The sequence below is a fragment of the Strix uralensis genome, chromosome 1, assembly GCF_047716275.1.
Source record: "Strix uralensis isolate ZFMK-TIS-50842 chromosome 1, bStrUra1, whole genome shotgun sequence".
Taxonomy (NCBI): domain Eukaryota; kingdom Metazoa; phylum Chordata; class Aves; order Strigiformes; family Strigidae; genus Strix; species Strix uralensis.
Genome location: NC_133972.1, coordinates 165598884 through 165622275, shown reverse-complemented (window position 1 = coordinate 165622275; position 23392 = coordinate 165598884). Strand labels below are relative to the sequence as shown.

Below are 23392 nucleotides of genomic sequence, written 5' to 3'. Positions count from 1 at the left end.
GAAAGAGACACACTGAAGAGGATGGTTATAATACCTTAACAAATGTCTACTCTAAGATAAATAATTTGTTTTGAATCAGGAGGTACAATATAATTATGGCTGAACGTTACATCCAGAATAGAGACTCTAAGAACTATTTTCATTTTCACAGTGGTTTCATGAATAATATATATGGAAAACAAGAGCTACTCTTTTTGCATATACTCCTTTATCACTCTGAAGCATTTCAACACTTCCTGCAAGAAATACCAAAACACAATTAGAATGATAAATCCATCAGTTTCTCTTTAAATGGGATAGGAACCACCGATGAATAACTTTGTCAGAGCTGCAAGCAAAGGCAATGAATTCTGCTTAAGCACTATGATGAACGCTATATGAATAGGGCACACATCAAATTTTCCAAAAAGGAGTTCTGAGTACCTGGAAAAGCAGGACAAAAATAAATGCATTTTTAAATCTAGAAGATTGATAAAAGAAATTTTGAATGCCTTTTCACTGGTATGATTTAGGTTAAAAAAAACCAAACCCAAACCCAACAAAACCAAGCCCACCAACAAACAACAAAAAATCCCCCCAAATCAACAAGACTTTCTTACAGAAACTGAATTTAGGTAGAGTTTCTAAATAGGTAGCTCAGCTACAGAATCAGTATTGGTCTGCCCTTTCCCAAAGAATGTAGTAAACGTATAAAGATGCTTCAAATAACAAACTTGAAAGCACGCAGGTGAAAGATGTCAGTATTCTGAACACAGGAGGACTGACTGGATGCTTTAATTAACTTTGCCTAGAATCTGGAGGTCTCATTTAACTCGCTGTCCAGCTGCTACCAAGCCCAGTGACCTAACTGAGTACACAGGTCTCCTTCAAGGTTGATTAAACCCAACTGGCATAAAGCTACCCTCTCCCATGCCCTAAATTTATCTTGCAGTCTACCACAGAGCTTAAAAAAAACATACTGCCATTTTGACACATTACATACCTTTATTAGAAATCCCTGCAGGAAAGAATTCCAGGAATTTAAGGTGTTTGTCTGCCAAGATAACAGCATATTTGCATTACTAAATATTAAACTGGACTACGTGCTGGGGATAGCTGCCTTTCTTGTGCACATTCTAAACACGCAGGTATATCTAAAACTGCCTTGGGGTAGAAAGACAAACGAAATTACCTCTTTAAATCCTTCAAGGCTTAGCAGCTCATAATATATTTATTCATGCCATCTTTCTCCCTAATATCACTCCAGTACAGTCCATCAAATACAAAATCATACTCTCCACTATATTCTCCTGATTGGAAGTGATCCTTTAATCTTTCTGGGTAGCATACATTCTCTGTTACCTTTGACAGTTCCTCTTTACCTGCCCCAAAGATCCATTCAGGCAGATTATGGTCAACTACATCTTATATCAAGGTTTTTTTTAAAAACCTTTCCCCTCAAAACAAGACATATAGTTTTCATTTTTCCAGAAAAGCAAAGTATTATCTGCTTCAGGTAGCTGAACTGATGGGAAGACAGCAGGGGGAAGATGACAGCCTAGGTTAGTGTTTTGTGCAACAGCTCAATGGGCAGCATACTTTGTATAATGGAATCTTCCTCCTAAGAAAAGGAGTATTAGATTACTGTAGGTGATATATTTTACACCTCATAATGCAGGCAGTGTATTCAATGTAGTTTTGTTTTTGTAGAAGATAGTAAATGGTATTTTCAACATGGTGCACTTAGTTTAGTTAAAATCAAGTCACATCTTGCCTATTTTTTATCCAATTACATTTCTTTTAATAAAGAATATCTAAATGAGATTGCAAAACATTTTATTGCTGGATTAACAAATGCCAAACTTGCCTTCCATTGAGTCTGCTGCATATATGTAGCAAATGAACACAATTAGGTTTCTCAAATTAAAAGGAACAGCAGAACCACTAGTGCAAACTACTACTTTATGGAGTGAGAGCCACTAACAGTCCCAGAATTCACTCACGTTGTCACACGTGCAAGCAATCCTTACAGTAAAAAATGATAAATTGATACTGATGATTAGAAAGCAAAACTGAGGCATGTATGGGAATATATAAAATAATCTTCTCAGGCATCATGTTTGCTGAAAGAATGTTAAACACCAGTCTTTGGATATTCAAAACCCTTGCACAGATGATGTGATAACTCACAAGAATGGAAATACAGTGAAATGAATAGGGTGTAACTTGTTATACTTGGGAAGTTGCTTATGTTCACTAGATTTCCGTATCCCTCTGGATCTGCCTAATCTAGTCACCATCGCAAATTCATGCTAAGTAAGTCTAAATAGCTTGTGACTGTTGACACAAAATACAAAATTCTTTCATATCATAGTACTATAAAACTTTTGTCTGTCATTAAGCAGTTTGCCAGATTGATCTGACAGATTTCATTAAAAAATAAGAATCTGAGTTTCTAGCTACTACATGTAGACACTTATAACCATGGAGATTTCTTGCCAAAGGCAAGAATTAAGGTCAATCCAAATCCAAACCAGGAGACCGACTTCAGGTTTCAACTATCTTCGTTACATTTAAATCCCTCAACTGTTGAATGTACTCAGCTTACGTGAAGCACATTCACTCAGTTTTGTAAAGAAGTGACAGCATGTTGACTGGTATTCCAATGCCACATAAAGCAAGCCTTCAAGTGGGGAACTGACCCTGCATCTTCAGTGTTAGCACTGTCATAAGTGGCCTTATCTTTATTTCCAGAGCTTTCTTAAAAGCTGGGAAATTATTGAAAACTGTTAGGAAATAGTGATTTCTAATCAAGTATACATAAACTAAGTCAGGTTTTTCATACACTCATAGATAGAATGGTTTGGGTTGGAAGGAACCTTAAAGTCATCTAGTTCCAACCCCCCTGCCATGGGCAGGGACACCTTCCACTAGACCAGGTTGTTCAAAGCCACGCCCAACCTGGCCTTGAACACTGCCAGGGAGGGGGCATCCACAAACCCTCTAGGCAACCTCTTCCAGTGTCTCACCACCCTCACAGTGAAGAACTTCCTTATCTCTAATCCAAATCTACCCTTTTTCAGTTTAAAACCATTACCCCTTGTCTTATCACTACACTCTCTGATATAGAGTCCTCCCCGTCTTTCCTGTACACCCCCTTTAAAAACTGGAAGGAAAAATAAGATAAATCAAATTTAAATTTTCAATCAGACGAAGTGCAAAGGACGCGCTATCTCAAACTTCCATTCTACCAGTTCTGCTCAGTCACAAAGTGAAGCTGATTAGATAGAGCACTCCCTTTTTGTTTAGGAAAAGAAGCTTGGAAATTGCATTTTCTGCATCTCTTGTTCTTCAAAAATACTAAACGTTTACAGCAGTTACTTATAAAAAGATAAATTTATTTGGCAATTCTTCCTCAAAATGGAACACAAAATTGGTGACCACAAAGACTCTTTATTCATCAGAGATAATATATTCTGGGTCATTATCTACCGATTTCAGCACACAAATGCAGCATACGGCATATAGAGGTGCACAAAGACTCAAGTCGTTCCTTAGGATCATAGCAAGTAAGAAATTAAGCTAGAAATAACACCCTGAATAACACCCAGCTTTGGATCTGCCACAGGAAATGCCAGTATGACACCTTCTGAATTCCCAAACCATGCACTAACTCTAATCTAGGGAATCAGGAATAATATGAGGGAAACTTCCATGATGCTGAAATGATTCAGAAGACTGAAGTAACTGCACATGCTGATAAAGTTTTAAGATAAGCCCATAAAAGGAACTTTAAAATGGTAAGAAAGCAGCTGCAATATAGTACCAAATAGTTCATTCAGACTGTTTAGTACCTAAATGTTCACTCTAGTGGCAGGTATTTTGGAGGAATGCAAATCTTAAATGTAGGAAAGGATGAAAATATTTTAGTAAAACACTCAATTTTGCAAGTTAAATTCCTATCAGATTGGTATAACAGGTACACATGGAAAGTAAGATAATAGCACAGTTATTTGCATTTAATGCTTCTGGGTGAAAAACAAGGGGCTACAAAAGTTTTCTACTCTCAGTATCTACCCTATCTTCTTTTTGCATTTCTGTTCTTATCAGTAGTAACTTGAAAATGGCTTTCAGTACCTCAGTTGAAAGTCTTTCAGTATATGAATGGAGTACTTAGTCTCTGTGGGAAGAACTAGGCCATCTAAGACTAGATATTCCTGTAACAGGTAGGTATTTTGAAAATCTACAACAAGGAGCAAGCAGGTCTCCTCATCACCAGGAAAAGTCAGGGTTTGAAAGCAGTATCACCAAGTCTAGAGCTTCTTGCAAAGATTTCTCCTGAGAACATGTCTACTTTGTAGACACTAGCAGAGGTGAAAGAAGCAGATTTAAGGTCTAAATGCTTGCAGCTTTTTTCACACCACATTTTTTAAGCAAGCAAGTGGGGCAATGCAGAGAACTGAAAAACACTGGACCTGATAGTCAATACATCAGCTATAATTTGTACTGTGCGCATTTGTGCGTTACGTGCATACTGTGTGCATCTATACCAATGCACACAGTATGAGCAACAAACAGGGGGAGCTTGAAGCCATGATACAGCACGAGAACTATGACATAGTAGCTATAACAGAAACGTGGTGGGATGCCTCACACGACTGGAGTGCTGCAATCGATGGCTACAAGCTCTTCAGGAGGGATAGACAGGGAAGGAGAGGTGGTGGAGTGGCCCTGTATGTAAGAGAATGCTATGACAGCTCAGAAATCAAGTATAATGATAACGGGGTTGAGTGTTTGGATTAGGTTAAGGGCCAATAAAGCAGATCTTGCTGTGGGAGTCTGCTATAGACCTCCCAACCAAAGCAGTGAGGTGGATGAAGCTTTCTATAAACAGTTGGGAGAAATCTCACAGTCACTTGCCATTTTTCTTGTGGGGGACTTTAACCTCCCGGGTATCTGCTGGGATCACAGCACAGCAGAGAGGGAACAATCCAGGAGGTTCCTGGAATGTGTGGAGGATAACTTCCTCACACAGCTGGTGAGTGAGCCGACCAGGGAAGGCGCCCTCCTGGACCTGCTTCTTGTGAACAGGGAAGAGCTTGTGGGGGAGGTAAAGGTGGGAGGCTGTCTAGGGTGCAGTGATCATGAGATGATTGAGTTTTTGATCCTTGGAGAAACAAAGAGAGGGGTTAGTAAAACTGCCATCTTAGACTTCCAGAGGGCTAACTCTGACCTCTTCAAAAGAATGATTAACAAAATCCCTTGGGAGGCTGCCTTGAAGCATATGGGAGTCCAGGAAGGCTGGACATACTTCGAGAGAAGTCTTAAAGGCACAGGAGCAGGCTGTTCCCACGTGCCGAAAAACAAGCAGGCGGGGAAGGAGACCGGCCTGGCTAAACAGGGACCTTTGGCTGGGTCTCAAGAACGAAAGGAGAATCTATTGCCTTTGGAAGAGGGGCCAGGTCTCTCATGAAGGCTACAAAGACGTAGTGAAGTTATGCAGGGAGAACATTAGGAGAGCCAAAGCGCAGCTAGAGCTCAACTTGGCTGCAGCTGTTAAGGAGAATAAAAAATGTTTCTATAAATTCGTTAACAACAAAAGGAGGATTAGGGAAAATCTCCCTCCTTTATTGGATGCAGAGAGAAACATGGTAACTAAGGATGAGGGAAAGGCTGAGGTGCTCAACGCCTACTTTGCCTCAGTCTTTAGCAGTGGAACTGGCTGTTCCCTGGACACCCAGCCTCATGAGCTGGGAGATGGGGAGGGGAAGCAGACTGAGCTCAGCACAGTTGAAGAGGAGGTGGTCAGAGACCTGCTACACCACTTGGATGCACACAAGTCTGTGGGACCAGGTGGATTACACCCAAGGGTGCTGAAAGAGTTGGCAGATGTGCTCGCCAAGCTGCTTCCATGATTTACCTGAAATCATGGCTAACTGGGGAGGTCCCATTGGACTGGAGGGTGGCAAATGTGACACCCATCTACAAGAAAGGCAGAAAGGAGGATCCAGGAAACTGTAGACCTGTCATCTGACCTCGGTGCCAGGGAATGTCATGGAGCAGGTCATCTTGAGTGCCATTAAAAGTCATATAATGGACAACCAGGGGATCAGGCCTAGTCAGCATGGGTTTATGAAAGGCAGGTCCTGCTTGACAAACATGATCTCCTTCCATGACAGGGCAACCTGCTTATTGGATGAGGGAAAAGCTGTGGATGTTGTCTACCTTGACTTTAGTAAGGCCTTTGACACCGTTTCCCACAGCATCCTCCTGGCAAAACTGGCTGCTCGTGGCTTGGATGGGCACACGCTTTGATGGGTAAAAAACTGGCTGGATGGCCAGGCCCAAAGAGTGGTGGTGAACGGAGTTAAATCCAGTTGGTGGCCAGTCACGAGTGGTGTCCCCCAGGGCTCGGTTTTGGGGTCTCTCCTGTTTAACATCTTTATTGATGATCTAGACAAGGGGATCGAGTGCACCCTCAGTAAGTTGCAGACGATACCAAGTTGGGTGGGAGTGTTGATCTGCTCGAGGGTAGGGAGGCTCTGCAGAGAGACCTGGACAGGCTGGAGCGATGGGCTAAGGCCAACTGTAGGAGTTTCAATAAGGCTAAATGCCGGGTGCTGCACTTCAGCCACAACAACCCCCAGCAGCGCTACAGGCTTGGAGAGGAGTGGCTGGAGAGCTGCCAGTCAGAGAGGGACCTGGGGGTGTTGATTGACAGCCAGCTGAACAGGAGCCAGCAGTGTGCCCAGAAGGCCAATGGCATCCTGGCTTGCATCAGAAATAGCGTGGCCAGCAGGGACAGGGAAGGGATCTTACACCTGTACTTGGCACTGGTGAGGCCGCACCTCGATGACTGTGTTCAGTTTTGCGCCCCTCACTACAAAAAGGACATTGAATGACTCGAGCGTGTCCAGAGAAGGACAACGAAGCTGGTGCAGGGTCTGGAGCACATGTCGTACGAGGAGCGGCTGAGGGAACTGGGGCTGTTTAGTCTGGAGAAGAGGAGGCTGAGGGGAAACCTCATCGCCCTCTACAACTACCTGAAAGGAGGTTGCAGAGAGCTGGGGATGAGTCTCTTTAACCAAGTAATAAGCGCTAGGACAAGAAGGAATGGCCTCAAGTTGTGCCAGGGAAGGTTTAGACTAGATATTAGGAAGCATTTCTTTACAGAACGGGTTGTTAGGCGTTGGAATGGGCTGCCCAGGGAGGTGGTGGAGTCCCCATCCCTGGAGGTGTTTAAGAGTAGAGTCGACATAGCGCTGAGGGATATGGTGTAGTTGGGAACTGTCAATGTTAGGTTAATGGTTGGACTGGATGATCTTCAAGGTCTTTTCCAACCTTGACGATTCTGTGATTCTGTGATAACTGCCATTCACTACCAAATGAGCTGTAAAGATATTCCTCACAGAATATCAAAGCAGGTCTTGGAAGAAAACTGCAAGAAAGTAGAAATCTTAACTTTATGAATTAATCTGGGCACAGTATTCCTTTGTTGCTACTTGTATTTTACTTGGCTTGTCTCTTCACTGATTGCAAGAGTCATCTATGGGATGTGAACATCGATAGGCAACACAAAGAGGTGAAATTAAAAGAGGGAGAATTTTTTGAAGAAACATGACTAGAATCCTTTGGGTTGAAAAGGAGGAAGGAATTTAATGCAACATAATTAGAGGAGGAAATAAAAAAAAAAATCTCTTAAGACCTTTGATGAATTTTCAACTTACGCAAAAACTGGTCTGACAGCATTATTCATATTTCCATAAGTTGCTCGTCCTAGTAGTTCCCTGAAACAATTTTCGGCCAGCAGAGCAGGATTTTCCTCTTTCTCTCCTCCTGTAGGAGAGGATGGAGGGCCTATTCTGCTGAAATAAAGACAAAAAAACATTGATTTTACTACTGATTAATATTCACCTTTCTTATTGTACCCACTGTTGTTCTACAACATTCATGAGTCACACTCTTGATCTAGGCAAGAACTGTATCTCCAATATGCATCAAACCAGAATTCTGAAAAAAACATTTAATTCTCCTATAGCAGAACCATAGATCATCATGTGTTCACCCAGTACTAACCACTGTATTACGAAATATGTATATGGCAAAACCAATACTGATTTAACTTGTTACCCACTGCATTTTGACAAACTATCACCCATTACTAACAATGAATGAAGGCTATGAAACCGTGCAAAAAGTTAGGCAGAATCTTAGTCATTTTGTTCAGACTAATGATCTCATTCACCTGCCCACTACTGAATCCACACTGTGTGGGTGGGTGTTAAATAAAACGGCACTACTTCTGCAGAAACAGATGGCTTGTGAGTTGGAAGAAAGTCTGGTTGAACTAATTAGAACATTATCACCCACATAGTTACCTCTAGCTAGATAGTGAACATGTTAGTCGCCTTCTAACTGTCTCCCAACATTACTATGGAGAGGACTGCACGAGGTGTCCATGCCCAGGCGCTGGCAGGGGGCTGCAGGGCGGCCTCTGTGGGGAGAGGCCAGGGCTGCCCCGTGCCAGACACAGCCGGTCCCAGCTGGTCCCAGCCGGCTCCAACGGCTCCAGTGCAGGACACAGCTGAGCCCCTCAGCCAAGCTGGGGGCGCCCGGGGGAAACCAGGTTTCAGCAAGGGCCAAAGGCAGCCCAGGCAGAGGAGGAGGAAGCCAAGGAGGGAGCAGCAGCAGAGGGACCCCGACGCCGGAGAAGGAGGAGGGCAGGAGGTGCTGCAGGCCCGGAGCAGGGATCCCCTGCAGCCCTGGAGAGACCCCGCGGGAGCAGAGACCCACCCTGCAGCCCGGGGAGGGCCCCACGCCGCAGCGGGGGGATATTTCCTGCAGGAGCTGCGGCCGTGGAGAGCCCAGGCGGGAGCAGGTTGTCCCTGAAGGACTGCAGCCTGGGGAAGGGCCCGGCTGGAGCAGGGAGACGGGGCAGGAGGGAGGAGCGGCTCAGAGGGCTGCGAGGGACCCACCGCAACCCCCAGCCCCAACCCCTGCGCCCCTCAGGGGAGAGGAGTCGGGAGTGAAGGGGTGAAGGTGGGACTGGGGAAAAGTTGGAGAAGGGGGAAGGTATTTTAGTTTTTGTCTTTCTTTCTCACTATCCAAATCTATTTTGATTGTCAATAAAATAAATTATGTCCAAGTCAGGTCTGTTTTCCTGTGACAGTAACTGGTGAGTGATCTCCCTTGTCTTTACCTCAGCCCATGAGCTGTTTCATCCCATTTTCCTTCCTGTCCGGTTGAAGGGCAGGGGTAGAGTGAAAGAACGGCTGGATTGTACTTTGGCTTTTAGCCAGAGCTAACCCACCACAAGGATTGAAAAGTTAAGCCTAATATCTGTCTGCATCAGCGCACAAAAACCTCTAGTTTTTAACCTTATTAAAATATAATACACTGTCAAGTTGTTTTTCGCATTTTAGTGTTGTGTGATACTGTTGGGCAACTAGACTCCCATATTTATCACATAGTATGTTACTACTAACTTGGAGGCGGGGGAAAAACCCAACACCTTTCACATTTGGAAACATTTTTAAGACGTAGATATTGATGTTATTTTCCCCATACTATATTTATAAAGGTGGCACTTGTTGAAGGAGGATTCTTCTTTCCCTAAAAGCATTACTCTGAAAAAGAAACATAGCACTTGATTCCTTCAGTCAGAAAATAGTAATGAAAAAATACACTGTCAAACTTTGCATCAGATAAATGCACCATGAAGAGTGTTTTAACATGTAAGTTTTACTGAGAAATTAGTCCTTTAAAAAGATTACAGTTATCTGAATCACAGAAATGAACTACCTATTGTAAAGAACAATAAAATATGACACGATGGGAGGGAGGAGAAAAAAAGCAATGGGCAGGGCAAGAACTTCTAACTACCAGAGCTACTATTTCTTAAGGTGCTAAAAAACTCCAATGAATGACTTAAACTAAAATAAAAATTATTGGAAATTAAAAAGGAATTAAAATCAGCATTTAAATATCAACTTCTTGCATATGGAAGTTTCCACTTAAGAGTTAATAAATCTTGCAGTGCAAAGCACAGATTTCATGTTTCACACTAATGACAGCAGCAATGACCAAACTTTTGTAAAGTTCAAATCCTGTATTTTTCAATTATTTCTTTTCTCTCTGTGACTGGGAATTAGGCTATTTAAAATCAACATGGTATTAAAAAGAGGAAGAGCACCAAAGTAAAGACTAAATCCAGACACAAGAGAAGCAGAACTACAGAAACTCCATACTACTAAGGACAAACTGAAACCTACTGAGGCCTGAAGTGTACTACTGAGTTTTGAAGGGAATAGCCTGTCCTCACCTTGGAATAACTAAGATCAGTAGCTACACTGTAAACAGTGAAAAGCAGAGCCTTTCCAGAAGAGTTTCCAGTTTCCTACTTCTCATTTTTGATGCAGGCCTTGGCAATGTTTTTTGATTCATTTTTTGGGTCATGTGGTTTTGTTTTTGTGGTTTTTTTGGTTTTTTTGGGTTTTTTTGTTTTTTTTTTCCTTTGCCCAAAGTCACCTCCTTTTCAGTACACAGACAGCTGAATTACTAGAGCAAATTAAAGGCATTTGAAATGTATTTCTGAGTTTAAGTGCTTCCCACATTGTACCATTAAGCTGTTCGTAATATTTCATTCAAATTGAGCAGCTGAGAGGTGGGAGATTGAGGAAGAACAAAAGAAAAAGGTTCTCCCTAAGGTACTTATATTACTTGTCAAGAAGTACTTTACCTACAGGTAGCAAGTATTTTTTTGCACAAAACAAATGATAGAAACTTGAGTGAGGATTCATTCACCTACATGAACATTATGTATCTATGCATTAGAAGATTTATTTTAGACTGAAGAAATCAATACACCAAAACCTTAAAGACATTTTCAGTTCTGCAGTGAAGTTTGTGCATTAAATGTTTAGAAGTGTTCACTAAGAGCATCAGCTTTGATTAATGTTCACTCTTCAGCATCATAAAAACATAGCTTTAGAGCATTATAAAAAGTTAAATACTGAAATGCCACTAGTCAAATAAACACATTAACATCATAGTTGTAATATCTTCTGATAGCAAAAGATCTCACAGTGTTTCAAGACTGCTGCAATCTAAAAGTTGCAATCTAAAAATCCTGTTCGTCTGGTAACATCACTGTTTCAGAAGTTACCGTAACATTGCTAGCTTGTCAGATTTTAATAATAAACAAGCCCCAGGCACTCTGTTATATAAGTAAGGACAAACAGTTTTACAAATGCCCAATGATTAGAATTTTAAAAGGCATGACAATTTGTATGTAATCCACCACAAGTACCACTAAACTTCAGCTTTATCCAACTGCTGTGCCCCTCAAGCTTCCTTTTTTTTTCCCCTATACTGCCTAGACTCATATCTAGACAGGTGAGCATCCTTCTCAGCTCAGAGAAGGTACAAACAGCAATGCAGGACAGTCATTCCCACTGCTGTTTTGACACAGATTCCCTAAAACGCAGCAGCATTACAAGGGTGGGTGGGTGGGGAAAAGGAAAGGCTGCAGAACACACAGAGCTAGTCTATCTGGAAGAATTCTAGTTAAAATGCAGTAAAAATAAGTTGTCTTTTAAGTGTTTGTATATGCAATTCTGCAGAATGCGAGTTCTCAGCATTACCTGGGGTCTTATTTAAGAATAGGTTAAAGGAAGAAATTGCAATCCTGTCTTCCTAGTCTAAAACATACTGCATCAGAATATTCAAAATTATCTTCTGTTGTCTGTAGGAATCTAATTTTTATTTTGAACTTTTAACAGCACCTACATTAAGTATTTCTCGCTAAGTCTTCCTTACAATTATCAGATGAAAGACAATGAATATAAAACTACTCTTTTAACTTTTTAGTTTTGAAGGAAAGCTTTGTACAGCCTCTCCAAGTTTCTAAATCCAAATGAGCAACTCGTACACATTTTGTTTCACTGACTTGGTTTTTAAACCAAGATCAGAAAACCTCTGACAAATCCAACTGCAACACTTTAAAAAAATTACTACTACTCCTCTGTATTCAGACTTTCTGTACTACCACAAGTCCAGGGGAGTGAAACATGAAATGCATTTTGCAATGAAATGGGCAAGAACTATTCCCTTTAGCTGTTCTACCAGCTTTCTTGCAGGTAATCTCTATCAGAAAAGGTGGCAACAAGGAACTGGAAGCCGGGACGTTTTGAAGTACAGCAGTTTTCATAGCAAACATCTAATCACAGGCTTAAATTGGCTCAGAGCAACTCAGCATCTCAAGCATGAGACTTCCTTAATACCACAAAACCAGGACTGGCCAAAAAATATGATGCGACATGTGAACTAAGACTTAACTACTACTTTTGAGCAGAGTAGCTACAGGAATATTTGACTATGATTCATTCACCCTGAGAAAGAAATACGTTCTAATCTACCCCTAAACAAGAATTTATGTGAATATTATAAATATATTAGAAGGAATTGAAGTCAAGTCTACAAGTACTAGCATGTCCTTCTGCCTTAAGTAAGGCTGGCAAAACTCCAAAAAGTGTCTCATCTGACATGTACCCAGAAGAATCTTGAATTAAGACATTAAGGTTCCACAATTAAAATTACACTGATCTTTAAGGTAAGCTTTACCTATGTGTACTTCAGCTTTAACCAAAAATGGTTATTTTCTATGGACTTAAGTTGGGGGTATTTTCTGGAATTTCTGCTCTTCTCAAAATAATGCTTTGATTCCATCTGTCAGAACAATATGTTTCTTACTCCTACTCTTCAAGATGCCTCTGTTTGTGCTCCACAAATATGAAGTCACATATAAAACAAGATAAGAAATTCTCTGTAATATCATTTAAGGCCAGCAGATCAACAATTTATAAATATTGCTTTCAGCTTTTCTGTCATATGCACATCATACAAGGCCCCTACTTGCCACATGGAAAATCATTAGTCTTTTTTTGTGTTGAACGTGCATTATAGAAAAAGTTTCAAGCAGCTAGTTCAGATATTTAATTAACAGTTGTTTGTTGACAGATTTGTTTTTCTACCACCACTACTGCATTGCTCAACAAATCATAAAAATTAGTCCTGCAGATCTGCTTTAAGTGGTTGATCCAAATCCTATTTCAGTCAGTTTTTCCATCAGTACGTTGTTTAATTTTGCTATATAAAGGAAAGTGCACGCTTGAGGGCACTGTAAGGAGTAACGAAGTAAAGGGCCCACCTGCATCTAGAAGCCCTGTAAGAGCAAGCAAAGGCTAATTAGGCTCTCCCTGTTCAAATAGCAGTTTCAGAAACCTTTGTCTCTTTATTCAGATCACTCTTCAGATGTAAAATCCAAGTGGATATTTCTGTACATACCGTGTGGGTCCGCAGATATATGCAGTAAATAGATAAGGCATGGACAGATAAACAACTATTTAGTCATTTAGTCTGAAAATTTGCTTTAGAGAGGAGACAGATACTGCCAGAAATAAGAAAAATAAGGCTGAGGAATGGAAAAAAACCCACCACCAAAACCCAACAAACAAAAAAAGAAACCTGACAGATTTAGCAAGGCGAGCATCACGTTAAAGGATAAAAAGCATGTTGTCATAGGAAGGCTGCTGAGTTTTGAAGCAGCTAGGGTTGAACATGAAACAAAAAGCTGTGCAAACAAGCTTAAATGAAGTTTGCTTTATGGAAATTTTCCAGTGTTAGTAATACTTTATACACCTACATAGTGTTTAGCCACAAATACACACATAGACCAAAAAAAGTGAGTTTTCAATTGTAAGATGACTAGCATATCCTCAACATCAATCATCACAGAGATCTTTTTTGAAGGCATACCTGGCAGGTAACATACCTAGGAATCACTGAAAGCAAAAAACCCACAAGATAAGGGTGTCTACATATAAATAAATTTTAAATCTTCACTTTAAGTACTGTTGCAAACAGGACAGACAATTGTTACTGATGGCTAAATAGGCATTAAAACTCTCAATTTTTAATAACTAGCAAAACCATTTGAGTTGCCTAAAAGCCTGTGCTTACTAATCTCTCTGGCATTACAAAACACAGAGTTTACCATTTTTAAGAAGTCTAAACCCAGTAATACAATTTCTGGAGCAATTTTTAGGCCAAAAGAATCTAGAACAAGTGAAACTAAGAAAAGATGTTAAGACAAGAAACATTAAGAGCAGTTAAGCAGAGCTCTGCTATCAGTTTCAAGGAGACTCAGCTAGTAAACATCAGTACTTATTTCCACTAAAAAGAAAAGAAAAAGGTATCCTAACTAAACTAAGCATAAAGATTGCTCAAAAAAATGCCAGTGACCAAGAATAAAAATACCTGTCAATGTCTTCTATTTTCTGCATATTAAACAGCAATGATGGTACTATCTTGTCCATGTGCTGAGGTTCCCAGATAGTTGCTCGAAGTTCATCATTAACTGTTTTTCGAACCACTCCCTGAATGCCCCTAATTCCAGCAATTCGGATCCTAAGGAAGGAAAAAAGTAATTACTGAAAAGGAAAAACACAGCACCTCACAGTATGGCTGATTACCTGTTAGGCAGTAGTAATCATGTAGTATTGGAAATTTGGCCAATTCATTAAAGTTGCCCATACTGCCTTTAAACAGCTTTATAGCCCATAATGAAGCTGCCAAAACATCTGAACAGAAGATGATCTGTAAGGATAATGCTGACACCGATCAATGAATACTCAAACTGTGTATAACACCTCCAAAAGAAAGTCACATGGGTAAAAACCCAGCAACTCTAAACAATTTACTATTCATCCATTCAAACTGTGTGCAATCTCAACCTATTCCAGTGCTGAAGAAAAATATTGTGAAATTATCACAGCAAAGCTGAAGCAATAGCTGACAGAGCCACGTGATCATGTCCTTAAAAGTTGTAATTAAGGCTGTGGATTAATCATAACAAATCTTTAAAGATTTGTGCAAGATTCACAAGATGGAGAGCAAAGGATAATTCTACCAATTTAAGCCTGACGCACTAAAAGCGTTTGAACCAAAACGAGACCTGATCAACAACAAAACAATAAAAAGGAAAAAATAATATAAGTTCTAAAAAAGACTTAGTCTAGTTGTTAGCTATTTTGTTTTGTTGAACAAAAATAGTTTGCAGGAGAATCTGTTCAATGAAATGAATGGCAAAATATTATTTTTTGAAGTAAGCAAATTAGCCATTGTAACAAGTGGTAGGAATAGAATTTTACTTACTGAAAACAAGTAGATGAAAGGGTGATACAACAATCAGAGGAAATAAGCACAAGCTTTGCTAAAAGTTGCTATTATTTCTATTAAAATCCCTCCCTCATTTTTTAAAATCTTAATTTCAGTATGGACAACACATAACTAGTCTTTGTTCCATCAAACCTGATACATCAAAACATTTGCTAGATGAACTACAGAGCCAGCTGAACTCTATAATTAGTATTGTTTAGATTTCCATTTGTAAATACTTAAATCTGTAGTCCCCTGAGTTTCAGCTGTTTCTGAACAAAGCCATACGCATTCAATATGGATCCAATATCATTCTAGATCTTTCAAGACAGTTTTAATAGGGTTACATACAAAACAAGGAAGATGAGGGATGCACAAACAGCTAGAAAAGCGCTTCATATTGCTGTACTACAACTACAGTGCAGTATCCAATATTAAATTTTCAATATTAAGGATTTAAGATTGACATTTAAGACACAGAGCTTCTAAAATTCCATCACTGAAACTTTTTTCTTCTCTTTAAGTTCTTAAGGTAATCAAGTTTTGCTGATACTGTGGCTTTAGATACATTAAATACTAGCACTAACCTCCCTTGCTGAAAGTAAAATCTCACTTACCAGGTGAGATTCAGTTTCAGACTCAGAATCCTATACTACCTGCCTACGTGTGTAGATGATGTTCAAGCTATGCAGGTGAACAGCAACTCCAGATGTCTGTTTTAGGATGAGATGAATTACTCCCTAGCCCCATCAGTGGTGTTGGCTACCTGCGATACCTGCATTTAGATGTGTCATCTGTAGTCATAGCTCATCTGTTTTGTTCAATTACCTCAGTACCTACAGCAAATCTGGTATGCCAACTCCAAGAATGATTGATGTCCATAAAGATCTCTGTCAAAAGAGATACATTCAAACTGTCTAGGTTGATGTGGAAAAAGTCATATTGCTATAAATTTCATTAACCTGCGTAAAAAAAAAAATTGATTCACATGGGGAAAATTCCACACTTTTGTGTATTGGAATGCCACTAGCACTGATTTCATGTTCTTAGTATTGTACAGGAGGTAGAAAAATGGGGGTTGAAGTACTAAGGAAGGTGCAGCAGGAAATTTCACCACACACAGGAAAGGTTTCATTCTTCTAAAGATGGCTCAGATAGGTATTAAAGTGGAATTATATTTAAATCAAGATCATGTACATTCTTGTCACTAGGATGAAATTCCTCCCTGTCTAAGGGTACATCAGCATTGCAGGCTGAAGCGCAGGTAACAGAGCAGGCTGGCAGTTTGAAGAGCAAAAGATTAGCACAGTTCTCTTACTCCTACAGCAACCACAGCTTTAAGGTATTTTACTTTGGGGTATCCTTATGAGTGGTAGGTCATACTTGATAGATTAATCAGGGATGACTAGTCTCTTAATTCATTCCATGTTCTAGTTCATTACTATTATTACCTCTCATTTGCACGGGGCAATGAAGGTGAAAGTAGTACTTAAAATCCTGAGATGAGCTTCATATCCTAACCTCTTAGGAAATGTTTTATGGTAAGTAATTTAACATTTCTGGTTTAGTTTCACTAAGCCTAAAAAGGCAAAATCTCAAAAAGCTCATTAAAACATTTATGAATACTATTTGCAAACATCAGCTTCAGGTAAATACACTGTACCTGACCAAAGCCTTAGTTATGAGGTAGTTGCATAACACACTGGCTTCACTAGTGACACCTGCTTAAGAGTTTCCATCCCCTTTTCCCATTGGTCCCTGAGTACAATTCACTACTGCCCCAAAAAATTCACAAGGTCATCCTGTAAAACCGTTCACTGGAATAACCTTCCTAAAGAGAAGGGGGTGGGTGCAGGGGAAAAGTACAGGAGAATCAGGCAGGTTTAATCCTAACCCTTTTAGAGACAACATTTACAGCAGAACCCTACACACAGCAACAGGGCAACAAATAAGATGGCAGCAAATTAAAAAAAATAAGGAGCAATGAACAAGAAGACTAAAGGGGGAATTAATTTTTTGTTTTATTTTTGTTTCTTTTTCTCATAAGTGAGGTACATAGTATTCATTCTTTTTGAAAATACAGTTCACAGATCTGAAAATACAGTCCACAGATTTCTGAAACTGCAAACTTTAAGAAAAATCCTTGTGCATTACAGCTAACATAACAACAGTACACCCAAATTGTTGAATAAATGTTCATCACATGGATTTTTCATAGCTGGCTAAACATTTTCATGCATGGAAATAGAAAAGATCCAAATAATATAATCTGAAAAGCCTTAAGTTTTCTAAAAAATGCTCAGAAGTTAAATACTGATTAACAATTCATATAAAGAACACATCGCTAGGGGGAGCTGAAGTAAAAAAAATTGTGGTGCTTACATAATAATGTAAAAATTAGTAATAGTAATTCATGAAGGCATTTCAGTTTCACACACAGTATCATACTGCATACATCTAAGAAAATTCAATTTTAATAAGTAATTCTCAGAGCTGACTCAAAATATGCTTTTGCTATTCATATAAGTAGCCCTATTAATTTCTCAAATGAGTTATGCAACTTGCACACATTTACAGTAATGTGCGGTGCCTTTCTGGAGACAATCCATGCAATCTGGCAAGCATTATTCAGGTAAAATTCCACTTACATATTCCAGGAGTTCTAGCCACTTAAAATGTACAATATTCAGTGCTATTTAAAAGTCAGACTTTCATTTTCTTCCTATGGAATGAACTATTTCACTAAATATCATAATAAAAAACTCTATTACAGACTACATTAATGCGTTAAAGACAGTTTTCTCTAATACAGAATGGCACTTACTCCGTTTGCGTTTCTGGATCGTGGTCACATGAATGACACATGGCACTGAATCGAGACACAAAGAAGTCATAGCGTCTGTGGTATGAAGGTGTGTCTTCCTCAATGTTGGCAAATTTGACAAACTGGAAAATGAAATAGGTTGAAAAAGCTTTTGATGCCAATTTCTCAAAAGAGAATATACTAAGCTTCATTTAAGAAGCAACATAAAACATTGCATTATTAAAGAATCCAGATATGACAATACTTAAATATTTAACTTCAGAGATGAAAAAGTTAAATTGGAGAGGTTTTTTTAAAGCCTTTCCACTAGAAATTATGGAAGGGTGCAACTGCATGAAATACAACATACTATGGAATATGGAAATACCTAACACTTGAATAGTGCCACGAATTCATAGAATCATAAAATCATTTTGGTTGGAAAAGACCTTTAAGATCATAGAGTCCAACCATAAACCCAACAATGCCAAGTCTACCACTAAACCATGTCCCTAAGTGCCACTCCTATGTGTCTTTTAACACCTCCAGAGATGGTGATTCAACCACTTCCCTGGGCAGCCTGTTCCAATGCTTGATAACCCTTCCAGGGAAAAAATTTTTCCTAATATCCAATCCAAACCTCCTCTGGTGCAATTTGAGGCTGTTTCCTCTCATCCTAACACTTGTTACTTTGGAAAACAGACGAACACCCACATCGCTGCAACCTCCTTTCAGGTAATTGTCCAAGCAATTAAATGGTGCACTGTCACTGGCAGGTTAACCAGCAACATTCTAACTTACCAAAATTCAAGGGAAATAAACTTGGAAGCATCCTGTCAATTCTGTCTATCCTTACAAAAGGGAAAAAGGAGTAGTCAGGGAATCATAATCCAGTCAACTTTAATTCAATTCACAGAAAGACACTCTGAAAAAAAGTTCCAATTTGCAAACATCTACAAAGTAACGAAGGGGTAAGTAACAGTCAACACGGATTTGTCAAGAACAAATCACATCAACCCAGTCTAAATTATTCCTATGACAGGGAAGCAGATTTTGTGAATCCAGATGAAGCAGCATCTGTCGTATCTTAACTTCAGTGATGCTGTTGACAAAAAAAATACAAAGAATTCTCAAAGGGAAGCTAGAAAACCACTATCCAAGAACACTCCCCGTAATATAGATGGAAAAGGGTTTGGAAAAAATACAGAAACACTTGTAAGTCATCAAACTACAATAATGTATTGAGTGAACTTCTGAAGGGCCCTGCCTGGAATACAGTATTATTTGAGTTTCATTAGAGACTTAAATGGCAGAATAGGCTCATCAGATTTGCAAAGAACACTAAGCTGGCCAGAGCTGTAGGCACACTCAATGCCTGGTTCTTGACAAACTGGAAATCGGACCTGAAAAATCAAGGAAGCAATTTAGGAATGACAAACACAAAATACCACTTTAAGACAACTGTAAAAGTACAAGCCAGACACAGCCGAATGCAGAAAAGAAACTTAGGGTTATAATAAATTGCACATTCAACAGAAGTCAATGCCGTTATATTGGCATGAAAAAGAAAACAATATACTGTGATACATCTGTATTACCCATGACACCTATGAAAAAATTTTTGCCATCTAATTGGCACTAATAAACCCTTAGATGAAGTACCGCATCCAGTTGAAGCATCACAGCTGAAGATGGTGATTAACTGATACAGTCCTTCAATTATTCAAGGGATGAACAAAACTTTAGATAAACACCTGTTAAAAAGACTGAAAGACATTAAATTATCTAGTGTAGAGCTGACTAAAAGATATTAGTCTTACAATGTACAGAAGACAGCTACAAAAAGAAAAGAAATAAATGGTTTTCTTTGTCCCACTGGTAACAGGAAAAGCAACAACGGGCTTACACTGAAGCAAAGGCTACCCAAGTCAGACATTCAAAACCCCTCCTTTCTAATGCGAGCAGACTGCCTAAAGAACTTCTGTTCTTAAAACTGTCAGTGAAGTAAAACCCAGACTACAAAAGGAGGAAAAAAAGGGAAAGGAAAGGTTGTCAGGAAAGGTTTAACATAGTGCTGGTTCTGCCCAGAAGCAGAGAGATGTCCCATTAAGATCTCTCCACTTTTTCCCACACCAGTGTTCTTCTCACCAATTGCTAAGCACAGGCTGAAGCATTTCTGGTATACTTCCCAAGATGTAGAACCTGCTTTTATTAGCACGTTACCCACATACATCTAGACAAGCCCAAAGCACTTTAGCATAATCTACAGCATACCGATTTGTGGAGGTTTGAGGTAGTTTTCAAGCTGAAAATGAAAGCTGTGTATTTCAGAAAAAAACCCACCACTTTTTCTACTTTTTTTAAAGTCTTTTTTTCTGTTTTATCTAGAACACTTATCCTTTTCAACTGCTCTATCAGTTCACCCACTGACAGCTACAGCCATAGCTGAAAGTGATAGTTTGTAAAATTATATTCTCAGCCATTACAGAAAACAGAGCAATGTTGTATAATACTACTTTATTTTACATGACCTTCTCTGGAGAACATCCTGTAGAGTCAGGTGATAAGAAAATGACATACAGTCAAAAAAAAATCCTTTATAGTCTACTGTCAGTTTCAAAGGCAATCCACAAACAGCAATCATACTTTTTTTTTTTTTTTCCCAATACAGTGAGTTATAAAAATGATCATTTCTTTCCCAATAGACCCTGGAAAATGCTTTAAATAATAGAATAGTTTGGGTTGGAAGGGACCTTTAAAGGTCATCTAGTCCAACCCCCCTGCAATAAGCAGGGACACCTTCCACTAGATCAGGTTGCTCAGAGCCCCGTCCAACCTGACCTTGAATGTTTCCAGGGATGAGGCAGCTACAGCCTCTCTGGGTAACCTGTTCCAGTGTCTCACCACCTTCATCATAGAAAATTTATTCTTTACATCTAATCTAAATCTACCCTCTTTTAGTTTAAAACCATTACCCCTTGTCCTATCACAACAGGCCCTACTAAAACATCTGTCCCCATCTTTCTTATAAGCCTCCTTTAAGTACTGGAAAGCCAACATAAGGTCTCCCAGAAGCCTTCTCCTCTCTAGGCTAAATAACCCCAACTCTCTCAGCCTGTCCTCATGAGGGGTGTTTCAGCCCTCTGAAGAGTTTTGTGGCCTTGTCTGGACCCACTCTAACAGGTCCATGTCTTTCCTGTGCTGAGGACCCCAAAACTGGACATGGTACTCCAGGTAGGGTCTCACCAGAGCAGAGTAGAGGGACAGAATCACTTCCTTCAACCTGTTGGCCACGCTTCTTTTGATGCGGCCCAGGATACGGTTGGCTTTCTGGGCTGTGAGTGCACGCTGCTGGCTCATATTCAGTTTTTCATCCACCAGTACCCTCAAGTCCTTCTCCACAGGGTTGCTCTCAATCCACTCATCGCCCAGCCTCTATTGATACCGGGGGTTGCCCCCATCCATGTGCAGGACCTTGCACTTGGCCTTGCTGAGGTTTATGAGGTTCACATATGGGCTCACATCTCAAGCTTGTCCAGGTCCCTCTGAATGGCATCCTGTCCCTCAGGCATGTCAACTGCACCACTCAGCTTGGTGTCATCTTCTGAGGGTCTACTCAATCCCACTATGTCACTGATGAAGATATTAAGCAGTACTGGTCCCAGTACGGACCTCTGAGGGTCAACACTTGTCACCAATCTGCATGTGGACATTGAGCCGTTAACCACTACCCTCTGGATGTGACCATCCAACCAATTTCTCATCCACCGAACAGTCCACCCAATAAATCCATCTCTCTCCAATTTAGAGAGAAGGATGTTGTTGGGGATCATGGCAAAGGCCTTATGGAAGTCCAGATAGATGACATCCATATCTCTTCCCTTGTCCACTGACATAGTCACTCCATTACAGAAGGCCACTAGGTTGGATCAGGCAAGACTTGCCATTGGTGAATGTCTCATGCTGGACATGAACCATGCTGGCTGTCTCAAATCACTGCCCTGTCCTCCATGTGCCTTAACATATGATTTTCCCATGCAGAGAGGTGAGGCTGACAGGTGGTAGTTCCCAGGGCCCTTTTAAAAAAGGGTGCAGTGTTTCCCTTCTTCCTGTCACCAGGAACTTCACCTGACTGCCATGACTTTTCAAATATCATGAAGAGTGGCTTGGCAACTACATCAGCCAACTTCTCAGGGCTCTGGGATGCATCTCGTCTGGTCCCATAGACTTATGTATGTTCAGGTTCCTCATACGGTCATGAACCTGCTCTTCTCTTGCAGTAGGAGGGGCTTTGTTTCCCCAGTCCCCATCTTGCGGTCCATCTGCTTTACAGGTGTGAGAAGAGAGGTTGCCAGTGAAGACCGAGGAAAAAAAAGTTGTGTACCTCAGCCTTCTCATTGTCCGTTGTTACCAGCTTGCCAGTCTTGCTCACTAGGGAGTTATGCTTTTTTTGACCTTCCTTTTCTGGCTGACATAGCTGTAGAAGCCCTTCTTACTAGTCTTTGCATCCCTTGCCAAGTTCAGCTCCATCCACACCTTGGCTTTCCTAACCCCATCTCTACACAACTGGGCAGCAGCCCTATACCCTCCCAGGATATCTGTTCCTGCTTCCACTGCCTGTGCATTTTCTTCCTGCCCTTTAGTCTGACCAGCAGGTCTTGACTCAGCCATGCTGGTCTCTTGCCTTCTTTGCCTGATTTCTTACACTTGTGGATCAAGAGCTCTTGCACTCTATGGAAAGTGTCCTTAAAGACCTGCCAGCTTTATTCTGCTCCCTTGTCCCTGAGGGCAGTTTCCCAGGGGGTTCTATTGACTAACTCCTTGAACAGCTGGAAGTTTGCTTTCCTAAAATTCAGGGTCCTGACTTTACTCTTCGTCTGACCCATATCCCTCAGGACTGCAACTCCACCAGTGCATGATGACTGCAGCCCAGGCTGCCTCCAATCCTGCTGTCACTGATTAGGTCGTCAGTGCAAGTGACCATCATGTCCAGTATCGCACCCGCTCTAGTAGGGCTGGTAGGGCTGTCTACTACCTGTCTTAAGAATTTATCCTCAATGTGTTCCAGGACTCTCCCGGATTGCCTACAGCTCACTGTGCTACTTTTCCAGCAGATGTTGGCGTGGTTGAAGTCCCCAGCAGGACGAGAGCCTGCGAGCGCGATGCCTCCTGTAGCTGGAGTAAGAAGGCTTCGTCAAGAGGCTCCCCTTGATCAGACGGACTGTAGTAGACACCAACCACAGGGTTCCCTTTGTTGTCTCGGTCTCTGATTCCTACCCATAAGCTTTCAATCTGCTCATGGCTACTCTTGAGACAGCTCTCCACACTCTATCCATTTCTTGATGTAGAGAGCACCCCCTCCACCCCTCCTTCCTTGCCTGTCCCTTCTGAACA

General features: G+C 40.5%; 1 protein-coding gene across 7 annotated transcripts in view; it reads right to left on the bottom strand.

Annotated features, from left to right (window-relative positions):
* EFR3A (EFR3 homolog A) overlaps positions 1 to 23392 on the bottom strand; it is a 95063-nt gene that overhangs the window by 34233 nt on the left and 37438 nt on the right. For 6 of the 7 annotated variants that reach the window (XM_074888079.1, XM_074888097.1, XM_074888070.1 and 3 more), the window contains 3 exons: positions 18020 to 18141; positions 14296 to 14445; positions 7707 to 7844 (listed from right to left, as the gene is read on the bottom strand). In XM_074888079.1, coding sequence (XP_074744180.1) covers positions 7707 to 7844; positions 14296 to 14445; positions 18020 to 18141 — 410 coding nt within the window. The remainder of the gene's footprint in view (positions 1 to 7706; positions 7845 to 14295; positions 14446 to 18019; positions 18142 to 23392) is intronic. The other variant, XM_074888052.1, reaches the window with a different exon arrangement.